The sequence below is a fragment of the Oncorhynchus clarkii genome, chromosome 7 (assembly GCF_045791955.1).
Source record: "Oncorhynchus clarkii lewisi isolate Uvic-CL-2024 chromosome 7, UVic_Ocla_1.0, whole genome shotgun sequence".
Taxonomy (NCBI): domain Eukaryota; kingdom Metazoa; phylum Chordata; class Actinopteri; order Salmoniformes; family Salmonidae; genus Oncorhynchus; species Oncorhynchus clarkii.
Genome location: NC_092153.1, coordinates 45,254,960 through 45,278,680, shown reverse-complemented (window position 1 = coordinate 45,278,680; position 23,721 = coordinate 45,254,960). Strand labels below are relative to the sequence as shown.

Sequence of the window (23,721 nt, the reverse complement as noted above, 5' to 3'; positions counted from 1 at the left end):
CCAGTTGCAGAGGGAGGTGTTTAGTCCCAGTGCCCTTCGCTTAGTGATGAGCTTTGTGGGCACTTTGGTGTTAAACGCTGAGCTGTAGTCAATGAACAGCATTCTCACATAGGTGTTCCGTACAGGTGGGAACGGCAGTGTGGAGTGCAGTAGAGATTGCATCATCTATTGAGGCGGTATGCAAATTGCAGTGGGTCTAGGCTTTCAGGGATGATGGTGTTGATGTGAGCCATGACCTAATGATAGTGGCCTCTAGTGGCTTAAAGGCCAGAGCTTTCAAAATGTAACGTACTTTTTGGTGTCAGGGAAAATGTATGGGAGTAAAAAGTACATACTTTCTTTAGAACTGTAGTGGAGTAAAAGTAAAAGTTGTCAAAAATATAAAATGGTAAGTTAAAGTACAGATGCCCCAAAAAATTATTTTAGTAGTTTACACCACTGGATATTCTGTTTTAATGCACAAAGGAACCTGTATCTGATAACATGGCCCTTTGGTGTGTGCAGTGGCAATTTTAGCATGTAAATCTTGGTGAGGCAAACTCAACAACAACAAAAATGTAGATGCATTCATTAAAGACTGGGCTCCCGAGTGGCGCAGCTGTCTAAGGCACTGCATTTCAGTGCTAGGGGCATCATTACAGACCCTGGTTCAATTCCAGGCTGTATCACAACTGGCTGTGATTGGGAGTCCCATAGGGTGGCGCACAATTGGCCCAGCATAATCTGGGTTAGAGTTTGGCCGGGGTAAGCCAACATTGTAATGTGCTCACTTAAACATGAAGGTGGCGTGGCGGTTTTGTCATCGAAGTCTGGCATTCTCTGGATTTATGGTGGGAACTCGGAAAAGAAACACACAGCCACTCCATTGAATAGCAGTCTACTGATACTGATTGTTTTGCACTGCTTGCAGTTAGCCACTGATTCCTTCCAAACGACTCATTGTTGAATTTGCCATTTCCAACTTGTTGTGTAATCTTTATGTCCAATGGCCGATGAGCACCGATACGTTTCATCTATACATTTTCTTCATTATTTCTCTTCAAATGACAAGGATTAAAAAGGATTTGACAGTAGATTGTCGACTTGATTTATGATGATGACTGCTAGCTAAGACTTTGAAAGTAAGATGTTGACATGATCAGTCCAATCAAAGCTACTGTAGATATAACATGATTTGATGTCATTCTATCTGTGGCCAATGACATTGAGCCTTCTTGGATGGGCACTTCTAATATAACTCTATGGCAGAAAACAAGGGGCTAAAATGTTCGAGTTCTAACCTTAGACTTGGGGGTGACATACTGTCCCATGAACGACAGAAAACTGAGCCAATCATTACACAAAACTGAGCCAATCATGTGCAACGCTCTGTATTTTCTGCTGGCTTGCCCCACCACCACAGAAAGCACTGAGCTAGGCTGAAACACCTGCATTTTGGAGCTGCTTTACTCAAGAAAGCAAAACAGAGACCATGTTTTATTAACTCAATCCATTTTTTCTTGTTATATTGTTTGCAAACTGATATGTGACACGTATTAATGCCAAAATAACAAGCAAAACAGGCAAGCCCCCCAAAAATATAATTATTACTTTTTTAATTTACCTAAAAATGTGAGGTTCAAAACACCTTCCCTGAATGACGGGTCGCCACTGGGTGTGTGCTGTGTGGCACCTTACTTCTAGCTGGTTTACAGTAGTATGCATGTTCTGTGGAAACCAGAGGAAACGACATGGACCGAAGAACACTGTTAGAGGGAGGGGCTACAATTGGCCAACGCGTTTCCCCGCCCATTTAAAAGACATGAGCATGCGCACTTTCATAGAACTCGGACTTAAATCTTTTGCACAACTGTTCCTTTCTTCATACTGTCCGTGTCAATTCGCCGGCGTTTTCTTTCTGTAGGTTTCACACATTGTTTTTAACAGATCAAGAATTGGAAATGAGTGGAGATCATTCTCACAACGATAGCCAGGTAACATTTGGAATATTTTGCAGTGTCAGTTGTGTAGGATATTAAAACCGCTTGCTGTTTTATTTGCCTCAGCTACACTAACTTAGCTAGCTAACGTTAGCAAGTGACCTAGCTAGATAACTTGGCTAGCTAATCGCTGTGAACTGTATATAATTGGCTGCTACAAAGGTGACAGTAATATTTACGTGTTGTCGTACTTTTTAATCCTGTTATGTGATTTTCACAATGTCGTTAACGTTATGTCCACACAATTGTAAACTAACTTTAGCTAACTAAGCTAAGGCAGCTAATTGCTGTTGAAAGCCATATAAAGACCAGTCACTGGCCAGCCATCACATCAGGGTTGCTAGATAGCTGACGTTAGGCTAGCTAGCTGTTCGACAAAGTTCAAAGTTAAATATCTAGTTAGAAAGCCATCAACTAAGATACCTAATCAATCTTTGTTTTAAAATTTGCAGATCGACTCCGGCTCTCGGGTCAATGGTAAGTGTGATGTGTCAAACTGAAATGTCACAATGATTTTTCTCCTTCGAATTCTGACCTGTCTGCAGACTCCGCACAGTTAGCTAGCGATCCATTTTGCATTTTAATATGTGATCTTGCCTGTATGTACTTTGACTATTGCTAAATGAATGGCATTTTGAGGACATTTTTAAAGTTGTCTGAATCTATTTACTAGCTAGCTAGCATGTGCTAGTTCGCTAGCCAGACCGATAGTTTAGCAAAGGACAGAAATGGCGTCCAGAGACTAAGTCCTCTGCCTCACTCACAAGCGCCTATTGTTCAAATGGGTGGCTCTTTAATAGTTTTTAGACATTTTATAATCTCGATCTGAACATGGATTCATAAAGACCTGGATGTGTTTTATTGGTATGTCAAATTTTATTTTGTTGTTGGCCTTCGTAAAATGCCACATTCCGGGTCTGAAAGTAAGTGTTTGGGGGTTGAGGACTTAGTCTCTGCGCCATTTTCTTTTTTCTGACTGTAGAAAACATAGCTGAAGTGCAGATGGCGGTGATATGGAGGCGAAACACGCAGGAGCGTTTGGATCAGACATGATTCACAGTGCTGAAAGTAGTACAATCATCTGATAGCCCAATTTAGCTTAAACAGCATTCTGGTACAGTCTTACCTGAATTTATTATGGATAATTACTGTTTCTTCATAAAAAGGCATATTTACTTTAGCTAGTTGTAAACCTATGAAGTATTTAAGTAACACACTTGCCAGACTTCTTGTACAACATATTATAGCAGTACATATGTTACTACCATATGTCTATTATATATATTTTTTAGGACTGAATTCATTGATAGCTTTGTTGCCATGGCCTGACCCACATGGCTACTGAGATCTACCTAAGACAAGTAAAAACCCAGCAGTGGTATTTAACAAGTATGAATGACCTTTTGGCGGTTTCACAAGCTACATACTTCCCCTTGCCACTAAGTAAAAATTGCTTTTCTGAAAGGTTCTCTACCTGAACAATGCCAAACAAGTCATGTCAATATAGGATAATGTATTTCCTATGAACAAGGGTTCCACTACTAGGCCTTGGGACATCATGGTTGGCTGCCACAACATCCTACAGCTTTTGACCGACCAATAATCTTTCCCAAGGAGTCTTAAGTGTCAGCTTCTATGTCCAGATAGAGCAGGGGTGTCAAAGTCAAATGGACGGAGGGCCAAATAAAAAAATCAGCTACAAGACGAGGGCCGGACTGTTCGAATGTTCATTGAAAATTTTTTAAATGACGCATATAGTCTAGTGAACCTAATTGAACCTACTGAAAACCTAACAAATATATTACAATATGATCAGATAAATAAAGCAATATTTTCTTATGGCTCTGTCAGTAATCTTTAATTTTCAACAGACACAAAAGACAAATTTCCTTTATATAAATATCCCCATAACATGAACATTAAATGAAAGAAACCGGTATTCAAGGCACCATCAGTAGACTATATTTTCTATTTTAGCAAAAGTGGGCTAAATTTACTTCAAAGAAAAAACAATAATAGCAATTTTCTATCATCCACTCAACTGAAATATTTTTAAAATATAATTGGATTGAAATACAAAAAAATAAAGTGCAAAAATCTATTAATCAAAAACAACACTTTGTTTAAGGAGAAGTAACATGCAGTGAAAACAAATATTAAATTTTAACTTTTAAACTTGAACTGAGTAAAAACTCTAAATATGTGATTGCACAGTAATGTTCACTTGTTTGAGGTTGAGGGTGATACTTGGTGGTGTCCCATCTTTTCCACAAGTTCATCAATGTTCGGGGTAAGGCTCTGAGCTGAAGAAATCCTCAGAATTGAGTGGAGGTGTTCAGCAGTAAGTCGACTTCTGTGTGATGTTTTGTTCAGGTTCATCAAAGAAAACAGTTGTTCACACAGGTATGTGCTGCCAAACATAGACAACGTTTGAGCAGCCTGGATGCGCAGCTGGGGCATTGTGCCGGGGAGGAAACGGGCGAACTCCGCAGCACCCACTGCCGCATATTTTGCCCTCAGTGCATCATTGCATTGGAGGTCAATCAACTCCATTTGGAGGTTTGGTGGTGAGCTTTCCACGTCAACAGCAAATGGGTTACCGAGCAGTTCCAACCTGCTTTTTTGTGCTTCAAAGTCAGCAAATCGGCGTCGAAAGTCAGCGGCAAGCATACCTATTTTATCAGCCAACTGTGTGCTCGGGAACGCACTGGTAGAGAGCTTCTCTTTCATGGTCTGGCAGCTGGGAAAGTGGCTCAAATTTTCTTTCCGCATCTGCGTCTCCCACAGAGTCAGTTTGGTTTTAAATGCCTTCACTGTACTGTACATATCAGAGATGACACGATCCCGACCCTGCAGCTGCAAGTTTATTGCATTCAGATGACTCGTAATGTCACACAGAAAAGCCATTTCACACAGAAACATTTCGTCTCGGAGTTGTGTTGTGTCTTTCCCTTTGCTGTCCAAGAACAGACAAATCTCCTCACGAAGCTCGAAACATCTTTGAAGCACCTTTCCCTGGCTTAGCCATCGCACCTCTGTGTGATAAGGCAAATCACCATGCTCCGTTTCTAACTCCGTCAGAAATGCCTTGAACTGGCGGTGATTCAAACCTTTGGCTCTGATAAAGTTAACTGTGCGCGTGATGATGCTCATTACATGCTCCATTTTCAAGGCTTTACCGCACAACGCTTCCTGGTGTATGATACAATGATAAGCTGTCAGCTCACCTGTCGCGTTTTCCTCTTGCATCTTTTCCCGTATCTTCGCCACCAGTCCGCTCCTGTGTCCACACATCGCAGGTGCTCCGTCGGTTGTCAAACCCACGAGTTTTTCCCAAGGCAGCTCCATCTCATTTACACATCTTGACACCTCTTCATACAAATCATGCCCCGTAGTTGTGCCATGCATAGGACGTAAAGCCAAAAACTCCTCTGTCACGCTTAGGTTGGAGTCCACTCCGCGGATGAAAATTGACAACTGGGCAATGTCAGAAATGTCGGTGCTCTCATCCACAGCCAAGGAATATGCAATAAAATCTTTTCCCTTTTTCACAAGCTGCTCTTTTAGATTGATGGACAACTGGTCTACTCTCTCGGCAATGGTGTTTCTGCTCAGACTCACATTTAAAAAGAGTTGCCTTTTTTCTGGGCAAACTTCGTCACAAACTTTAATCATGCAGTTTTTGATGAAATCCCCCTCCGTAAATGGCCGGGCTGATTTAGCGATCTCTTCTGCCAAAATAAAACTGGCCTTGACAGCAGCCTGGCCTTGTGATTTGGCTTTTTTGAACAGAGCCTGTCGAGATTTGAGGCCTCGTTTTAATTCCTCTGCCTTTTGTAGCCTTTGTTCCATGTCCATATTCTTGTTTTTGTCCGCGTGTTTCGTTTCATAATGTCGTCTCAGATTATACTCTTTCAGTACCGCCACACTTTCTCCACACAGAAGACACACAGGTTTTCCAGCTACCTTCGTGAACATATACTCCGACTCCCACCTTGTTTGAAACCCCCGGTTCTCAGTATCCACCTTCCGTTTTGCCATTTTTGATGGGTATCTGAAAGTTAATTTTACTGTGATGCTGACGACTGCTGTGCCAATAAATATTGAAATGAAGCAGCCTACTGCTCGGTGCGTCACCTTTGCATTGTGGGAAATGTAGTATTGGTGCGTGTAAAAGATCTGCGGGCTGCCGGCTTGCTGCGGGCCGGTTCTAATAATAAATCAAGATCATCCCAGGGGCCGTAAAAAACCTTCTTGCGGGCCGGATGTGGCCCGCGGGCCTTGACTCTGACATATGTGAGATAGAGGGTGGGTTTTGACATGCAAAGAAGCCATCGCTCTCAATTCGGATGTAAAGTTGTTAGAACAGTGCATTGACCCCACTTTCTAATGTGGCATGTCGCATAACAGCCTTTTCTGTTACATTACAGCCATATATATATATATATATATATATTTTTTTTTTTTTAAATTGTGTTTCTCAATCTACACACTACCCAATAATGACAAAACGAAAACAGCTTTTTAGAAATTCTAGGGATGAGAAATTCAAAAAATTAGACATGATTTGGAAAGGCACGCCTGTCTAGATAAGGTCCCAGAGTTGACAGTGCATGTCAGAGCAAAAAACCATGCCATGAGGTCGAAGGAATTGTATGTAGAGCTCCGAGACAGGATTAGGTTGAGTCAGATCGAAAAGGCTACCAAAACATGTAGGCAGTATTGAAGGTCCCCAATAGCACAATGGCCTCCATTCTTAAATGGAAGGAGTTTGGAACCACCAAGACTCTTCCTAGAGCTTGCCACCTGGCCAAACTTAGCAATCGGGGAGAAAGGCCTTGGTCAGGGAGGTGACCAAGAATCTGATGGTCACTCTGAAAGAGGTCCTCTGTGGAGATGGTTGTCCTTCTGGAAGGTTCTCCCATCTCTGCAGTACCCCACCAATCAGGCCTTTGTGGCCAAATGGAAGCCACTCCTCAGTAAAAGGCACATGACAGCCTGCTTTGAGTTTTTTTAGGGGCAGGGACTAGGAGACTAGTCAGGATCATGGCAAAGACGAATAGAGCAAAGTACAGAGCTCCTTGATGAATACCTGCTCAAGACCTCAGACTTGGGCAAAGGTTCACCTTCCAACAGGACAACCACCCTAAGCACACAGCCAAGACAACACAGGAGTGGCTTCGGGACAAGTCTCTGAATGTCCTTGGGTGGCCCAGCCAGAGCCCGGACTTGAACCCGATCGAATATCTCTGGAGAGCCCTAGAATTAGCTGTGCAGCAACGTGACAGCTTGAGAGAATGGGAGAAACTCTCCAAATACAGGTGTGCCATACTTGTGGCATCATACCCAGCAAGACTCGAGGCTATAATCGCTGCCAAAGGTGCCTCAAAGTACTGGGTAAAAGGTCTGACTACTTACGTAAATGTGATATTTTTTTAATACATTTACAAACCTGTTTTTGCTTTGTTTATTATGTATTGTGTGTAGATTATTTGGGGGGGGGGGGGGATTAAATCAGTTAAAATACGGTTGTAATGTAACAAAATGTGGAGGAAGTCCAGGTCTAAATACTTTCCAAATGCACGGTATAAGATGGATTCATTCCTTGATTTGCACTGATGTCTTGCATTTAAGATCTACATGAAAAGCTGTAATGTACCCTCATCCTATTACTAGATATTTGTAAACAGTGCAAGCCACTGCAAGTGCTTGCCCCAATACTGTGATAGAATTTGATCATTTTATAGCTTGTAAGAACTATAGCCTACATTCATTCTGCAATCCCTAACTGTTTTTGCCTCTAGGGTAACTTTGTATCCTATTTGGTTGTAAATACAATATTGTTCTCATGATCTGACGATCAGAGATGTTTCGTTTATTGGTGTCTGAACCAGGAGCTTGCTGTAGGGTATAGAACCTTTTTTTTACTGAGTCACTTATTTTTAAGCCTCACACCTTTTCAAAACATGCCTTGATGGCAATACATGAAAGTAATTTAATGTATTAAGTTTCTTTGGCTGTCAGCTCGTTTGACTCAAGTGCCTGTGTCTGTCAACTAGAGAAGATTGGAATTAAGGATAATAAAATATGGACGAGCAATATCAGAGCGGCATAGACTAAGATACAGTAGAAGAGTATAGAGTGCAGTATACACATGAGATGAGTATTGAAGCTAGACGAGGCCTGTTAACTTGTCTTGCTCCCCTTTTTCTTCCATGTTGATACTGTGTCCCAGTAAAAATGTACCTTAGCTGTCACTGCGCACTAGGAGGAGCTGTCTTACCATGTAAGGCATATCCTCTCCCACAGCACAAATTCATAACTTCCTCTGCCCACAGTACTCCCAATCCTCAGTCTGACCTGAATTTGTGAACTTTATTTGTGAAGGGTGTTTTATTGATAGTGTTTGGTCTGTCATAAACAAGGGCCCGCAAATGTACCTCAAGTTAATGGGATAATACCTCAAGTTAACGGGATAAGATGGCCCTGATCCAAATGCTACCAGTACAAACCAGTCATTTTATTCCGGTTGACACATGCCCACACAATCTGACAGGCAGTATTCAGATTCCCACCTAGGTGGTGGATGAGGGCTCTGAGCTTAGAGCGGGATCGTGCCTATCTAGTCATGCATTCAGACATTACAACACTAGTATCTTCCCATGTCGTTTTATGCACTTGTGTATTTATTTTCTCACTCCGCCTGTTGGGGACTTTATTTTGAACTACCTGTTTAGTTTTCACCATGGAAATCTTGTCTGAACTTGTTTTGAGTGGTATCGTTTACCCGTTGTTCCTGGTGCGGTAGATGTCTTTTTGTTCTTTAGTTTTGGCCTGTTTTCACCTGCTGGGTTTAGAGATGGGTTGGAGAAGGTGGGTATTTTTCCTTTGGCAATAGAAATCACCAGCTCGTAGTCCTAAAACCCGGAAATTACTTACCTCTGGTTTGTTCAGCCATTCCTTTGGGGGAAATTAATGGGGGAAGGATATGGTTTGGGATAACCTCTGATCTTATTTCAGGGTTTAACCTGGGCTAGAGAGACCTTAGTCAAAGACCTTTATGAATTATGAAGCCTTTGTTGTTTTTTAATTATACAAATGCTTCTAAAATTCAGTGACATTTGGGGATTCTCGTAAAACAAAACTAAGGTCTCCTAAGCCTGTGTGGATTTTATCCCAAAACTCCATTTTTTTTCTCCATATGCTTTATGTAATGAACCATAGTGGAGTTGGTGCCTACAAAAAGACACCATTGCTATTGCTCTCTATGGTCATCATTATTTTGCTATTTTTCTCTTGTTTATATTTTGCAGATTCTCACAAGCATAAAGATAAGTACAAGGATAAAGAACACAAACACAAGGACCATAAGGAGCGTGAGAATTCAAAATATGGAAACAGGTATGAGTCACCACTCTTAAGCAGGGTTGCATAGGTAAATGAGTGTCTAGTAATGGAAGGGGAAACCTAGTGTGCTGGGGCAGTAATTTGACACCCAAACATTTGCTTTGACGTGCTCTTTAACGTTGGTGTTTGTATGGTCATGTGTCTAAGCAGGTTGTGCATGAATGAGCATAGGGCAAGAGTCACTTTTTGTTGCTCTAGTCTAGTAAATCCTAAACGTTCTCTAGTTAGTTGATTTCCCTATTGGTATTTAGGTCTAGTAACTGATCCTGATGGAATGTTTTTGTAATCTGTCAAATTCCAGTGACCATAAGGAATTCTCTGAAAAGAAGCACGGGGAAAAGGAAAAGGAGAGAATTAAGCACAAAGATGGCAGCACAGACAGACATAGGGAAAAAGACAAGCGGAAGGAGGTGAGGGTGCTAATTGTCCCATAGAGATGGCTGCATTGCTACCATTTTGGTTTAGATGTGCCAATCAGTATGTCCATTTTTTTATTTGTCCCGTCTCGCCTTCAGTGCAAACCGTAATTTATAGTGATTAACAATATGCATGTTTTAATTCTTCGTTGTCATCTTGCAGATCAAGCCGAAGAAGGAAAAAGAGAATGGCTTTTCCAGGTAAGTTTTTAGTTTGTATTGTGCATTTCTGCTGTATACAATTGCTGGTTATGTATCTGACTTCAAAATGCACAATGAAACTAAATGTTTGATTTCGATCACCAGCCCTCCTCGCATTAAGTCTGAGCCGAACAATGATGACGTCTACCACTCTCCCAAGTCCCTGAAGAGAGAGCGTGACCATGATGAGTAAGTAGATCTGGACTGACTTCTGTCAGCTGGCCCATTTTATTCCTTTGGCCCTGTTGTATTTGTACAATGAAGATTTGTAGTTTTAGTTGCCATGTTTTGACCAACCACATCTGGTTTGTCCTAATTGTGTTGGGAAATCTAATGTTTGGTCATTGTTGGCTTTGCAAGAACTCCCCAGCTTCCTTTTGGTGTAGAGAAGACCAAGATCGTTGTTGAATCTACCATTGCATTCCAGGCTCATCAGGTTATTTTTTTTCCAGAACTGAATTCAAACCCAAAAAAATTAAACTTGAAAATGACAAAGTGGACAAGAAGGCAAAGAAGAGGAAACAAGATGAGGTATGGGAAATCTTCAGATTAATATGGGCTCTATTTCAATGATCCCTTGAAAGACTCAAGTGTTTCTTCTGTTTATTGTAAAGGACATCAAGCCCAAAAAGACACAGAAAAACAAGAAAGGGGAAGTTGCTGATGGGAAAAAGAAAGCAAAGAAGGAGCCTGAGGAGAAGTGGAAGTGGTGAGTTTCATAGTTGCCCGCCAGCTGTGTTGCTACAGACTTGCTGTGAAGGCACACTGACTGAGTAGTGCTTTGTTATGGAATGCTCAAATATGGATGTTCTGTGTATCTTTGTTGGACAAAGTAATTTGTGCATCAATCATTTCCTTCTCACCAATCTACATTATTGTACCTGGTTGGACTACAGGTGGGAAGAGGAGAGGGCAACAGATGGTTCCAAATGGAGTTTTCTGGAACATAAAGGCCCAGTCATGGCTGCACCTTATGAACCTCTTCCCAGCAATGTCAGATTTTTCTATGATGGTAAGATTAATACTCAAGTGCTGCTAATTTAATGACACTTGGTCTATCTATGTGGTTAAGTTGCTCAGTGGAAATTGTGGGATTGGCTGATTTAACAAGTCTGTTGAAATCTATATAGGGAAGCAGATGAAGCTCAGCCCTGAAGCTGAGGAGGTAGCCACCTTCTTTGCCAAAATGCTGGACCATGAATACACTACCAAGGACACCTTCCAGAAAAACTTCTTCAAAGATTGGAGAAAGGTAGGGGATGTTCAAGGCTGTATACTTTGGGTTTGCAAATTACCTGCTTATTAAAAATCTCATTGGTTTTAATTGTATAGTAATTCATGACTTGTCTAACTTCGTCCCCTCTCCTACAGGAAATGGCCTCTGAGGAGAAGTCTAAGATTACAGACCTGAAGAAGTGTAACTTCAATGAGATGGGGGAATACTTCAAGGCTCAGTCTGAGGCCAGAAAGGCCATGACTAAAGATGATAAACTGGTGAGCTAGAACAATACTTTATTTTTTAAACGCGACTGTCTAATAGTTCTACCCGAGGCGGCAGAGAATGGTAATACATAGTATCTTCAGGCTGGTCCTGGGTGCTACTGACTGTACCAGATCTAACTGGTTTGACTCTGGTTCTCTGCTTATTGTAGAAAATCAAAGTGGAGAACGAGCGCCTCCTCCAGGAGTATGGCTTCTGCATCATGGATAACCACAAGGAGCGCATCGCTAACTTTCGCATTGAGCCCCCGGGTCTATTCCGTGGCCGAGGAGACCACCCCAAGATGGGCATGCTGAAGCGCCGCATCCGCCCTGAGGACATCATCATCAACTGCAGCAAGTGAGTGAGAGGGTCCTGGTTGCGGGTGGCCATATGAACAAGGCTTTGTTTTCTACAAGCGTTTTCTGGATTACTTTGACACATGGACTGCTTGTTTGGACCTGATTTGTGCATCTGAAGACTTGCTCTCACTCACCCACTTTGTCTGTCTCTTCCACAGGGGCTCCAAGCACCCCAAGCCTCCCCCTGGCACCAAATGGAAGGAGGTGCGTCATGACAACAAGGTGACCTGGCTGGTGTCGTGGACAGAGAACATCCAAGGCGCTATAAAGTACATCATGCTGAACCCCAGCTCCAGAATCAAGGTAGGTTGACTAGTAGTGGCATCTTCATTGTGGCTCATAGTGGATGCAGAGATATCGGGGTACTTTAGTCGTTTAATATACTCTCACTTGAGATGCCAATGGCCAGGGCTTGACTGCAACCAAAACACTTGCATTTGCGTCTAGGGATGTGACAAATGGAAACATTTTAACATTTAACCCTTTAGACCAAATAATTCTAGAATGCTGCTGTAGATTACTGAGAATTTAAGAACAAATTTTCTCACATTTCAAACAGGCATAACTTGTAAACTAGAGGTCGACCGATTTAATCGGCATGGCTGATTAGACTTAACAGGCTGACCACCTGTTACGCGAGTGCAGCAAGGAGCCAAAGTAGGTTGCTAGCTAGCATTGTTTTTTTATAAGTCTAATCTTAACATAGTCACTAGTTAACTACACATGGTTGATATTACTAGATTATCTAGCTTGTCCTGCGGTGCATATCAATGCGGTGCCTGTTAATTTATCGTCGAATCACAGCCTACTTTGCCAAACGGGTGACGATTTAACAAAAGCGCAATCGTAGCACCAATGTACCTAAACATCAATGCCTTTCTTAAAATCAATACACAAGTATATATTAACCTGCATATTTAGTTAAAAGAAATTCATGTTAGCGGGCAATATTAACTAGGGAAATTGTGTCACTTCTCTTGCGTTCAGTGTAAGCCGAGTCAGGGTATATGCAGCAGTTTGGCCAGCCTGGCTCGTTGTGAACTGTGACGACTATTTCTTCCTAACAAAAACAGTAATTAATTTGCCAGAATTTTACATAATTATGACATTGGAGGTTGTGCAATGTAACAGTAATATTTAGACTTGGGGTTGCCACCCATTCAATAAAATATGTAACGGTTCTGTATTTCACTGAAAGAATAAACGTTTTGTCATTATTGCAAATATATAAATCGGCCACTTAATTGATATGGGCTTTTTTTGGTCCTCCAATCGGTATCGGTGTTAAAATGATAATTGTAAAGTCATGTTTTTTTTTAGCTAACTTTTAAAGAGTACATCTTTAATGACGCCACATGTCAATACGAATAACACTGTCATCCATTGTATAGACACTCACAAAACCACTGAGTATTTAAATTGTACATTTGACTAAATGACTCACTCAATGTACCAAGTATAATATTATACTTAAATATTATTTACATAAAATACAATTATCCAATGTGACCAAAGAACAATATTCAGAAAGTATTTCAAAACCCACACAAAGTAGGCTGATTGACAACGATTCTTACTTCTGTAACAATGCAAACTACTTCAATGTAGGTAACCTTTTCCAGATTTAGTACAGACCAGGCCTGACGATGCTGAAATAGTGGCCTACTTAACAATTCAGTGAAATGTAACAAGTATTAGATGGAGGCAGATGACGATACAAAACAACTGTTCAGAGACACAAGATTTTGCAGTCCCAATTTCATATTTCACAGTCACTTTTAGTGTTTGCATTTAGCCTACATGTCATGGAACTTCTGGAAGCACGCCCCCATCCTGCAACGTGGCACAGAACACCTAGAGCACCCAAAGGAGGTTTCTACACATCTCACTCTTTGCCCTGTGTTCACTCTGGATTAGAGGTCGACCGAGTATGATTTTTCATCTCGGGAGTTGATAGGCTTGAAGTCATAAACAGCGCAATGCTTGGCGCACAATGAAGAGCTGCTGGCAAAGCGCACACAAGTGCTGTTTGAATGAATGTTTATGCGCCTGCTTCTGGTCCATGCTGTATAGTAAGTGGGTGAATGGGGAGACTTAGGGCAGGCGCACGTGTGTGCAGTCCCTCTGCTTCATCCTCTTGTTCCTCCCTCTTCCTTGCTTCACTTCTCCCTCCTTGCGCCACATCTCTATCCCTCCCTCCAGTCATCTCTAACTCTTCCTCCCTGCCTTTTGCTGTTGAGCCCTGACTCTCCACATCACTTCCCTCACTTTCACTTAACTTGAGGAGCAACAAATAGGATACAATTGTGGTCAGGAAGGTAATCTCTTGTCACACTCGCTCTTTCTTCCTTCCTTTTTCTCAACCATACTGTCCTTCCTAATAAGGGGTTTCCATAATAAATTGTGATAGTGACACTCCTCCCATTCTCCTCTCTCGCACACATCAACTCTTGCCTGACAGACTAACTACAGAGTTGACCAATGTTAGCTGATTAGTTATGAAACTGGGACCGTTTCCTAATGACTTGCATCAGTAGAAACAACACACTCAAACTGGACAATTCTCAATCTCTTCAAAGACCCAATCATGTACACAGTTGTGGCTGCTTTGCGTGATTGTCGTTACCTTCTTGCCCTTTGTGCTGTTGTCTTTGCCCAATGTTTGTACCATGTTTTGGTCTGCTACCATGTTGTGTTGCTGCCTTGCTAGGTTGTCTTAAGTCTCTATGTAGTGTTGTCTCGTAATGTGTCCTATATTTAATTTTTTAATCCCAGCCCTGTCCCCGCAGGAGGTCTTTTGGTAGGCCGTCGTTGTAAATAAGTATTTGTTCTTAACTGACTTGCCTAGTTAAAAAAAATAAAAGACCAAACAAGCAACTTGTTAGCTGGCTAATGTAAACAAAACCAACTCATGAGCTTCACTGTGCTGACATCTACTACCCTAACATGACAGCTAAACTGTCAAATAATAGGAAAACGAGGCAAAGTACAGCCTATGAATATCTGCACCAAGCAAACATGACAAATCATAACCTAAACCCAACTGATAACTGACTCTAGCCTTCATTTCGGTGGCTAGTTAGCTGGTTGTCTGTATGGCTAGCTCGAAAGTGACAGCTGAGGTTGATGCTTTGAGTGCAGCCCTAATTTACTGCTACTCCAATTTATTGCCTGACAGATTAGCTAGTCAAACAACCAACTAGTTAGTTGCAGTGTTTAGCTGTGTATATAGTCAGCTATTTCCACGACCGAGCGCAATCAGTCGAGCTCAATGGCTGATGTGCTCGCCTGTATCAACCAAATTATCATGACATGATTTGCTAATATGAGAGCTAATTCCAAGTTTCACAGCATCAAACATCGACAACACAACATATCTGCTGTTTTAAATATTTCACTCACCTCGACAACGCTTTTCAAAGTGCAAGGACGAGTCGAATCCGTATCACCAACCAACATACACAGCCTCTTTCACAGTGAAAAAGTAGTGTCCGTTTTCAGCGCCGTCATTTTTGCTTAATCAATTAAAAGAATGTTAGTCAAATGACAGTGTACCTGTTTCTGGTTGACAACAACGCGACTACGACAGCAGGTTGTTAGCAATTTCATTGTGCGATAGACAGATTCCTACAAACAAGGATGTTCGTGGACGCTATATAGTAATTTTAAAGGTCGACTGCCTCTGGTTTCTAATTATTACACGGAACCCAAACCGGCTGCGCGCTTGCGTCGGCGTGCATACAGTGGGGCAAAAAAGTATTTAGTCAGCCATCAATTGTGCAAGTTTTCCCACTTAAAAAGATGAGAGGCCTGTAATTTTCATCGTAGGTACAATTCAACTACGACAGACAAAATGAGAAAAAATCCAGAAAATCACTGTAGGATTTTTTAAATGAATTTATTTGCAAATTATGGTGGAAAATAAGTATTTGGTCAATAACAAACAAGCAAGATTTCTGGCTCTCACAGACCTGTAACTTCTCCTTTAAGAGGCTCCTCTGTCCTCCACTCATTACCTGTATTAATGGCACCTGTTTGAACTTGTTATCAGTATAAAAGACACCTGTCCACAACCTCAAACAGTCACACTCCAAATTCCACTATGGCCAAGACCAAAGAGCTGTCAAGGGACACCAGAAACAAAATTGTAGACATGCACCAGGCTGGGAAGATTGAATCTGCAATAGGTAAGCAGCTTGGTTTGAAGAAATCAACTGTGGGAGCAATTATTAGGAAATGGAAGACATACAAGACCACTGATAATTTCTCTCGATCTGGGGCTCCACGCAAGATCTCACCCCGTGGGGTCAAAATGATCACAAGAACAGTGAGCAAAAATCCCAGAACCACACGGGGGGGACCTAGTGAATGACCTGCAGAGAGCTGGGACCAAAGTAACAAAGCCTACCATCAGTAGCACACTACGCCGCCAAGGACTCAAATCCTGCAGTGCCAGACGTGTCCCCCTGCTTAAGCCAGTACATGTCCAGGCCCGTCTGAAGTTTGCTAGAGAGCATTTGGATGATCCAGAAGATTGGGAGAATGTCCATAAGGTCAGATGAAACCAAAATAGAACTTTTTGGTAAAAACTCAACTCTTCGTGTTTGGAGGACAAAGAATGCTGAGTTGCATCCAAAGAACACCATACCTACTGTGAAGCATGGGGGTGGAAACATCATGCTTTGGGGCTGTTTTTCTGCAAAGGGACCAGGACGACTGATCTGTGTAAAGGAAAGAATGAATGGGGCCATGTATCGTGACATTTTGAGTGAAAACCTCCTTCCATCAGCAAGGGCATTGAAGATGAAACGTGGCTGGGTCTTTCAGCATGACAATGATCCCAAACACACCGCCCGGGCAACGTAGTGGCTTCGTAAAAAGCATTTCAAGTTCCTGGAGTGGCCTAGCCAGTCTCCAGATCTCAACCCCATAGAAAATCTTTGGAGTTGAAAGTCTGTGTTGCCCAGCAACAGCCCCAAAACATCACTGCTCTAGAGGAGATCTGCATGGAGGAATGGGCCAAAATACCAGCAACAGTGTGTGTGAACCTTGTGAAGACTTACAGAAAACGTTTGACCTCTGTCATTGCCAACAAAGGGTATATAACAAAGTATTGAGAAACTTTAGTTATTGACCAAATACTTATTTTCCACCATAATTTGCAAATAAATTCATTAAAAATCCTACGATGTGATTTTCTGGATTTGTTTCTCATTTTGTCTGTCATAGTTGAAGTGTACCTATGATGAAAATTACAGGCCTCATCTTTTTAAGTGGGAGAACTTGCACAATTGGTGGCTGACTACTTTTTTTGCCCCACGACACATAGGTTAGAATATCAAAACAAACTGAACCAATTATATTAATTTGGGGACAGGTCAAAAAGCATTAAACATTTTTGGCAATTTAGCTAGTTTTAGCTTGCACTTGCTAGCTAATTTGTCCTATTTAGCTAGCTTTCTGTTGCTAGCTAATTTGTCCTGGGATATAAACAGAGTTATTTTACCTGCAATGCCCTCTACTCCGACAATTAATCCACACAAACGGCCAACCGAATCATTTCTAGTCATCTCTCCTCCTTCCAGGCATTTATCTTTGAACTTATATGGTGATCCATCTACACTTTCATAGCATTACCACGACAACCGACAAAACAGTTTGTCTTTCAATCACCCATGTGGGTACCTGCTTCTATAAACCAATGAGGAGAGGCAGGACTTGCAGCGCAATCTGGGTCAGAAATTGAAATGAGTTCTATCTTCGCCTTTGGCATCGCAGACGCTCGTTGGGTGCAATAATTGAATAACATGGATTTTGAAATTTATTTTGTGATGCTCGCTGACCAGACTGGACACGTTGCGGGAGCATGTTAGGGAGTTAATGAAAACCGATAAACAAAATGGTAGTCTAATAGGCTGACCACACCGCTCACGTCTCGTGCGCTGCAAAATAAATGTAGGAATATGTTATTCCATTATAAATAGGACAAATGTTATTCATGTGTTTATGGGCTAATAGTTGTAAGGCCAAACACATTTTCATCAAATCATGTTTTTATATATTTTATTCTTCTAGGTGCCTTAATTCCAAATCAAATAGCCAAATTGTCCTTGGTAGGACTTTCCATGGTTTTGGGTTTCACGGTGTCCCTAACCAGATGGTTAAGCATCATCTCTACCACCATTACTGTACCTCAATTCCAAAGTTTTAATTTCCTTCTCTTAACTTTCTACAAGTATTGCCATACAGGACTTTACTGCTATCGCTTACCTTTCTCTGCCACTTTTCCGAAGTTAAAGACGATGACGTAATTGGTCTACTCCAAAATAATTGATTCCTCGGCTCCTTGCAAGTCGACTCCCTTTCCTGAGTGTCAAGAGTGTGCGCGTGTAAACTCAGCAAAAAAAGAAACGCCCCTTTTTCAGGACCCCGTCTTTCAAAGATAATTTGTAAAAATCCAAATAACTTCCCAGATCTTCATTGTAAAGGGTTCAATGAACCATAACCTTTCCACAGGTGCATGTTCATTAAGACACTAACAGCTTACAGACAGTAGGCAATTAAGGTCACAGTTATGAAAACTTAGGACACTAAAGAGGCCATTCTACTGCCTCTGAAAAACACCAAAAGAAAGATGCCCAGGGTCCCTGCTCATCTGCGTGAAAGTGCCTTAGGAATGCTGCAAGGAGGCATGAGGACTGCAGATGTGGCTAGGGCAATAAATTGCAATGTCCGTACTGTGAAACGCCTAAGCCAGCGCTACAGGGAGACCGGGCGGATAGCTGATCATCCTCGGTGGCAGACCACGTGTAACAACTGCACAGGATCGGTACATCCGAACGTCACACCTGCGGGACAGGTACGGGATGGGAACAATTGCCAGAGTTACACCAGGAATGCACAATCCCTCCATCAGTGTTCAGAATGTCCCCAATAGGCTGAGAGAGGCTGCACTGGGGGCTTGTAGGCCTGTTGTAAGGTCCTCACCAGACATCACCGGCAACAACGTTGCCGATATCGGCACACACCCACCCACCCTTGCTGGACCAGACAGGACTGGCAAAAAGTTATCTTCACTGTCGAGTCGCGGTTTTGTCTCACCGGGGTGAAGGTCGGATTCGTGTTTATTGTCGAAGGAATGAGCGTTACACCGAGGCCTGTACTTTGGAGGTGGAGGGTCCGTCATGGTCTGGGGTAGTGTGTCGCATCTGCCTGCAATGACATCAAGCTCAGTCCATCTCAACGCTGTGCGTTACAGGGAAGACATCCTCCTCCCTCATGTGGTACCCTTCCTGCAGGCTCATCTTGACATGACCCTCCAGCATGACAATGCCGCCACACACAGAACGAGCAGTATGGCTGATTTCCTGCAAGACCGAAATATCAGTGTTCTGCCATGGCCAGCGACGAGCCCAGATCTCAATCCCATTGAGCACGTCTGGGACCTGTTGGATCGGCAGGTGATGGCTAGCCCCCCTCCCCAAGAAATGTCCGGGAACTTGCAGGTGCCTTTGTGGAAGAGTGGGGTAACATTTCACAGCAAGAACTGGAGAATCTGGTGCAGTCAATGAGGAGATGCACTGCAGTACTTAATGCAGCTGGTGGCCACAGCAAATACTGACTTTTGATGTTGATCTTATGTTCATACAAATATTTACACATTTGCTGAAAATAAAGTCAGTTGACAGTGAGGACGTTATTTGTTTTAGCTGAGTTTAATATATAGTTCTGGTGCGCCCGCGGAGCCATTTGCGGTGAATAGATCTACAACAAGTAGCCTGTATAGGCCTAGCGCTGGAATTTTTTTAAATTTTTTTTTTTTTTTTTTTGTAGGACATTGCATTTACTGATGGCCATGTAGGCCAATTTGATTAATCAATCTAGCAACAATTAATGGTGGTTTGTTGGTTCGCAGGGAGAAAAGGACTGGCAGAAGTATGAGACGGCCCGAAATCTGAAGAAGTGTGTGGAACGGCTGAGGAACCAGTACCGTGAGGACTGGAAGTCCAAGGAGATGAGAATCCGACAGAGAGCCGTGGCACTCTATTTCATCGACAAGGTTAGACTGCTGCTCTACTCACTCACTCACACAGAGAGGGAGAGTTCTAAGTTTGGTTGTAACATGTTCCCTGTGGTGCTGTGCCCCAGTTGGCTCTGAGAGCAGGTAACGAGAAGGAGGAAGGGGAGTCGGCGGACACAGTGGGCTGCTGCTCCCTCAGGGTGGAACACATCAACCTGTACCCCGAGAAGGATGGCCAGGATTTTGTGGTAGAGTTTGACTTCCTGGGTAAAGACTCCATCCGCTACTACAACAAAGTCCCAGTGGAGAAGCGGGTAAGGACTTCAAGAATTTGCTTTTGGTTCAGAGCATTTTCTGTCTTTTTTTCCCCTGTAGTTGAACTACAATGGTTTCCAGATTCCTGTCCAGAGAATGCTTGCTCCCTGTTATTGTTACGAGTTGTAAATATTCTGTCCTTTTTTTATTAGGTTTTCAAGAACCTGCAGCTGTTCATGGAGAACAAGCAGCCAGAGGACGACCTCTTTGACCGGCTCAATGTAAGAACGAAACAAGAATTTCGTGAGGAAGGGCTTTTAATACACATTATTTGTGAATTGCAGTATATTTTATTTGTGACGTCGCTGGAGTGTGACTGCACTAAGACGCGTGTGGGAATCGGCTGTTGTCTCGTAATTCTGCCCCTCTTGTAATCTGTCATATTTTCTCATGGTGGCGTTCTCTTCATCTCTCCAGACCTCCATTCTGAACAAGCACCTCCAGGAGCTGATGGATGACCTGACGGCTAAAGTGTTCCGTACCTACAACGCCTCCATCACCCTTCAGCAGCAGCTGAAGGAGCTCACCAGCCGTAAGTCATCAAGGCCGTGAGCATACCCGTGGCAGAGGGTCTGAGAATGCACAACCTGCCCAAAACACACTTTTGAATTGGTATGACCCGAGGTGGGACCTGCGAGCTTCATGGAAGACATGAGAGCTCCGGAATGTTGTAGATATGTGTGCAGCTGGTCACTTGTAATACGGTGTAAAGTTTTAATCAACTGTTGTAACAATGTCAATTTTCTCCTCTACTTGTAGCTGATGAGAACCTTCCAGCCAAGATCCTATCGTACAACCGGGCCAACAGAGCCGTGGCCATTCTGTGTAACCATCAGAGGGCTCAACCCAAGACCTTTGAGAAGTCTATGCAGAACCTCCAGACTAAAGTGAGGCACTGGGGGGGGGCCACACGGCTATTCTAATGGCGCTTTGCCAAAGACTGTGGCTTTTGTTTAGGATGTTTGATTTGTTTTTAGGTGTTTGTCAGCTGGATGCATACTCTTCCCTTGGTTATTTTGGGAGTACTTGTCTCTGGAATATCAGTATTTTATAGGCACATAATAATAATCCAGCTGTACATGGCGTTTACTTCAAGATTATTAACGTTGATAACAATTCTATCAGATTGATGCAAAGAAGGACCAACTCTCGGACGCAAAGAGGGACGTGAAGAGCGCCAAGGCTGACCTCAAAGTACGGCGAGATGAGAAGTTCAAAAAGTAAGTATGAAGATATGATTGGCCTCAAGCACCCACGGGTACCTTTGCGCTGGAATGGAGATGTAGCCGGTTTCCTCCCTTGCTCCCCCAGAGCCGTGGAGACCAAGAAGAAGGCTGTGGAGAGGCTAGAGGAGCAGCTGATGAAGTTAGAGGTGCAGGCGACGGACCGCGAGGAGAACAAGCAGATCGCTCTAGGCACCTCCAAACTCAACTACTTGGACCCGCGCATCTCTGTGGCCTGGTGAGACACGACCGCAACGTTGTTGACAAACATGCACAACGTCTTACACCCGCCGTTGCTTGCCCCTTGATCCGCACCCACTGTTCTGCGAGTAAATGTTGACGCATGTGGCTGTGTCTTTAGATTAGTTAAAAGTAGTGAGTTGAGGGAGTGAACTCCTGCAGTGTTGATCGCTCTAATATCCTTCTGCCATCTCCTTCCTAGGTGTAAGAAGTGGGGTATCCCTATCGAGAAGATCTACAACAAAACTCAGCGTGAGAAGTTTGCCTGGGCTATCGACATGGCGGAGGATGACTATGAATTTTAAATCCTGTTTGCGGTTTTAATTATCCGATTTTTATTTTATTTTATTGGATACTTGTTTTTATCGTAACTGATTACACCCGATGGCCAGCCTGACAAGGGAAAGGGTGTGGACTCAACAAGCATGGTGAGGAAGGACAGAGCAGGGGTCAGGATGTATAGGCCATTACAGATGGGAGGACGAGGTGGGATTGTCTTTGGAGGTCTGAGGTCCGAGTCGATGGCTGAACTATACCCACACCCAAAGGTGAAACGGTAATCCCAATGATTGGATGAGAACCAGTAGATGAGCTTTTTTGCCTTTTTGGTTCTCTTCGTCTTCAGCCACATGCACGACCTGAAGATGTCTGAACTTTGAACTCTGGGGTCCTATATCTACTGTATTCAACAAAAAAACGACTGCTTCGTGTATTCCATTGTTTTTTTCTTTTTCATTTGGTCTGTATTTTTAGCCCTCCCATATTAATGGATTCTATATTTTAATAGAGGAAAGTAAAATCATGAAATGAATTCCTTATGTACACCCATGCGCCTTTTGAGAAAATGAAATGTGAGCTCTAGGTATGAGAGTTGTGGGGGGGGGGGACCATGAAAGTGTTTGGGTGAGTGTGATGTTTTAAACTGGACTATGTCGATTGTACCATGAATGAGAATGCTTTGACAAGCAAGGGGGGAAATGCTAAACCCATGTCAATATTTACCTAAGCAAGCTGAATGTGAATCATTTGTTTTACAGTGTCTATCAGGGACTTATTTTCAATGTGAACCGATTTTTATTTTTCTCCCCTTGCGTTGCCAGCATTCTCTGAATCTTTCTGCATAGCCCTGTCTCGCTCTGGTTTTAATTTAATAATTTCTGATTGTTTCCGAGAGGGGGAACAAAACTCCCTTATCTGTTACTTGAAAAAAATATTTTAATGTATTTTAAGTTAATGGAAAATGTTTTTTATTTTGTTAAAGGGTGTGAGGGATATCAACTTTGCCAAAAATGTTGTTACAATTTTAGGCAGTCATTTTTGTTTTGTTTAAAGACTGAGAACAAAGAAAGTTAACAGGAGTTTCAATGTGAATTATCCATTTATTTTATTCCACTCATGTCTCAGAGGAAAGTTGGTGTTTGTAGCGGGTAACTTCCTTTTCTGTCATAGCCTCCAATCATGTTTTATGCTCATTGTATATTGAAAATAAAACTCAACTCTACACACTGGGTCTATTTTGTGTTATTGTGACACTTGTTATTCTTGTGGCTTTGCACCAAGGGCTTTTGGTGGTTTTGTTTTTTTGTCTCAAACGTCCTTGACTTAAGTTGTATCCGTCACTATGTTCACCCTGCTGACAGTCACTTTTCAACATACATTTCTCATTTAGGTGTACTGTGGTAATGTTTCAAGAGGCTTCCTGTGTTCCCAGAACCCAGTGTAATAACAAGCTCTGTCTACCCTGAGAACAGGAGGCCCCAGGAAGCACCCCCACTGCCTGTTGATTTTGGACAAGTCGCTATAGGAGGGATCAGGCAGGGTTTGGCACAAGCCTGGCTCTCATGTTTGGATTTAACGCCATGAATCTATCAATTCTTGACATCTTTAATTTGTAATGAATAGATTTAGCTTGCAAACTGAGCCTCTGACAGACTGTGCAGTGACCACGTTCTTGTGCGAGACCAGTTAAGTGCAGATGTCAAGCACCGTACAAGTGCCGTACGTACGTAAGCTTTAGTATAGCATAACATGAGTGCAGGTGTCTAAGATGGTCCATTTCCGATAGAGTGCTTCCCAGC

General features: G+C 42.5%; 1 protein-coding gene across 1 annotated transcript; it reads left to right on the top strand.

Moving 5' to 3' along the window:
* The first annotated feature begins 1,801 nt into the window (after positions 1–1,801).
* On the top strand, positions 1,802–23,148 carry LOC139413372 (DNA topoisomerase 1-like). Its single transcript, XM_071160663.1, has 21 exons — positions 1,802–1,973; positions 2,432–2,456; positions 9,293–9,380; positions 9,688–9,796; positions 9,966–10,003; positions 10,109–10,192; positions 10,456–10,534; positions 10,618–10,712; positions 10,900–11,015; positions 11,134–11,255; positions 11,375–11,497; positions 11,656–11,843; positions 12,004–12,148; positions 19,761–19,904; positions 19,994–20,179; positions 20,333–20,401; positions 20,598–20,712; positions 20,940–21,067; positions 21,306–21,400; positions 21,492–21,641; positions 21,846–23,148. Exons 1-21 carry the CDS (start codon positions 1,941–1,943, stop codon positions 21,946–21,948), a joined length of 2,235 nt encoding a protein of 744 aa, XP_071016764.1. The 5' UTR covers positions 1,802–1,940; the 3' UTR covers positions 21,949–23,148.
* The last annotated feature ends 573 nt before the right edge of the window (positions 23,149–23,721 follow it).

Bases quoted from the DNA above. Each gene is read 5' to 3' on its own strand.
- LOC139413372 (XM_071160663.1), top strand. From the start codon at position 1,941: ATGAGTGGAGATCATTCTCACAACGATAGCCAG. The intron at 11,844-12,003 runs GTGAGTGAGAGG...TCTCTTCCACAG, and splicing joins ATCATCATCAACTGCAGCAA to GGGCTCCAAGCACCCCAAGC. The intron at 21,642-21,845 runs GTGAGACACGAC...TCTCCTTCCTAG, and splicing joins CCGCGCATCTCTGTGGCCTG to GTGTAAGAAGTGGGGTATCC.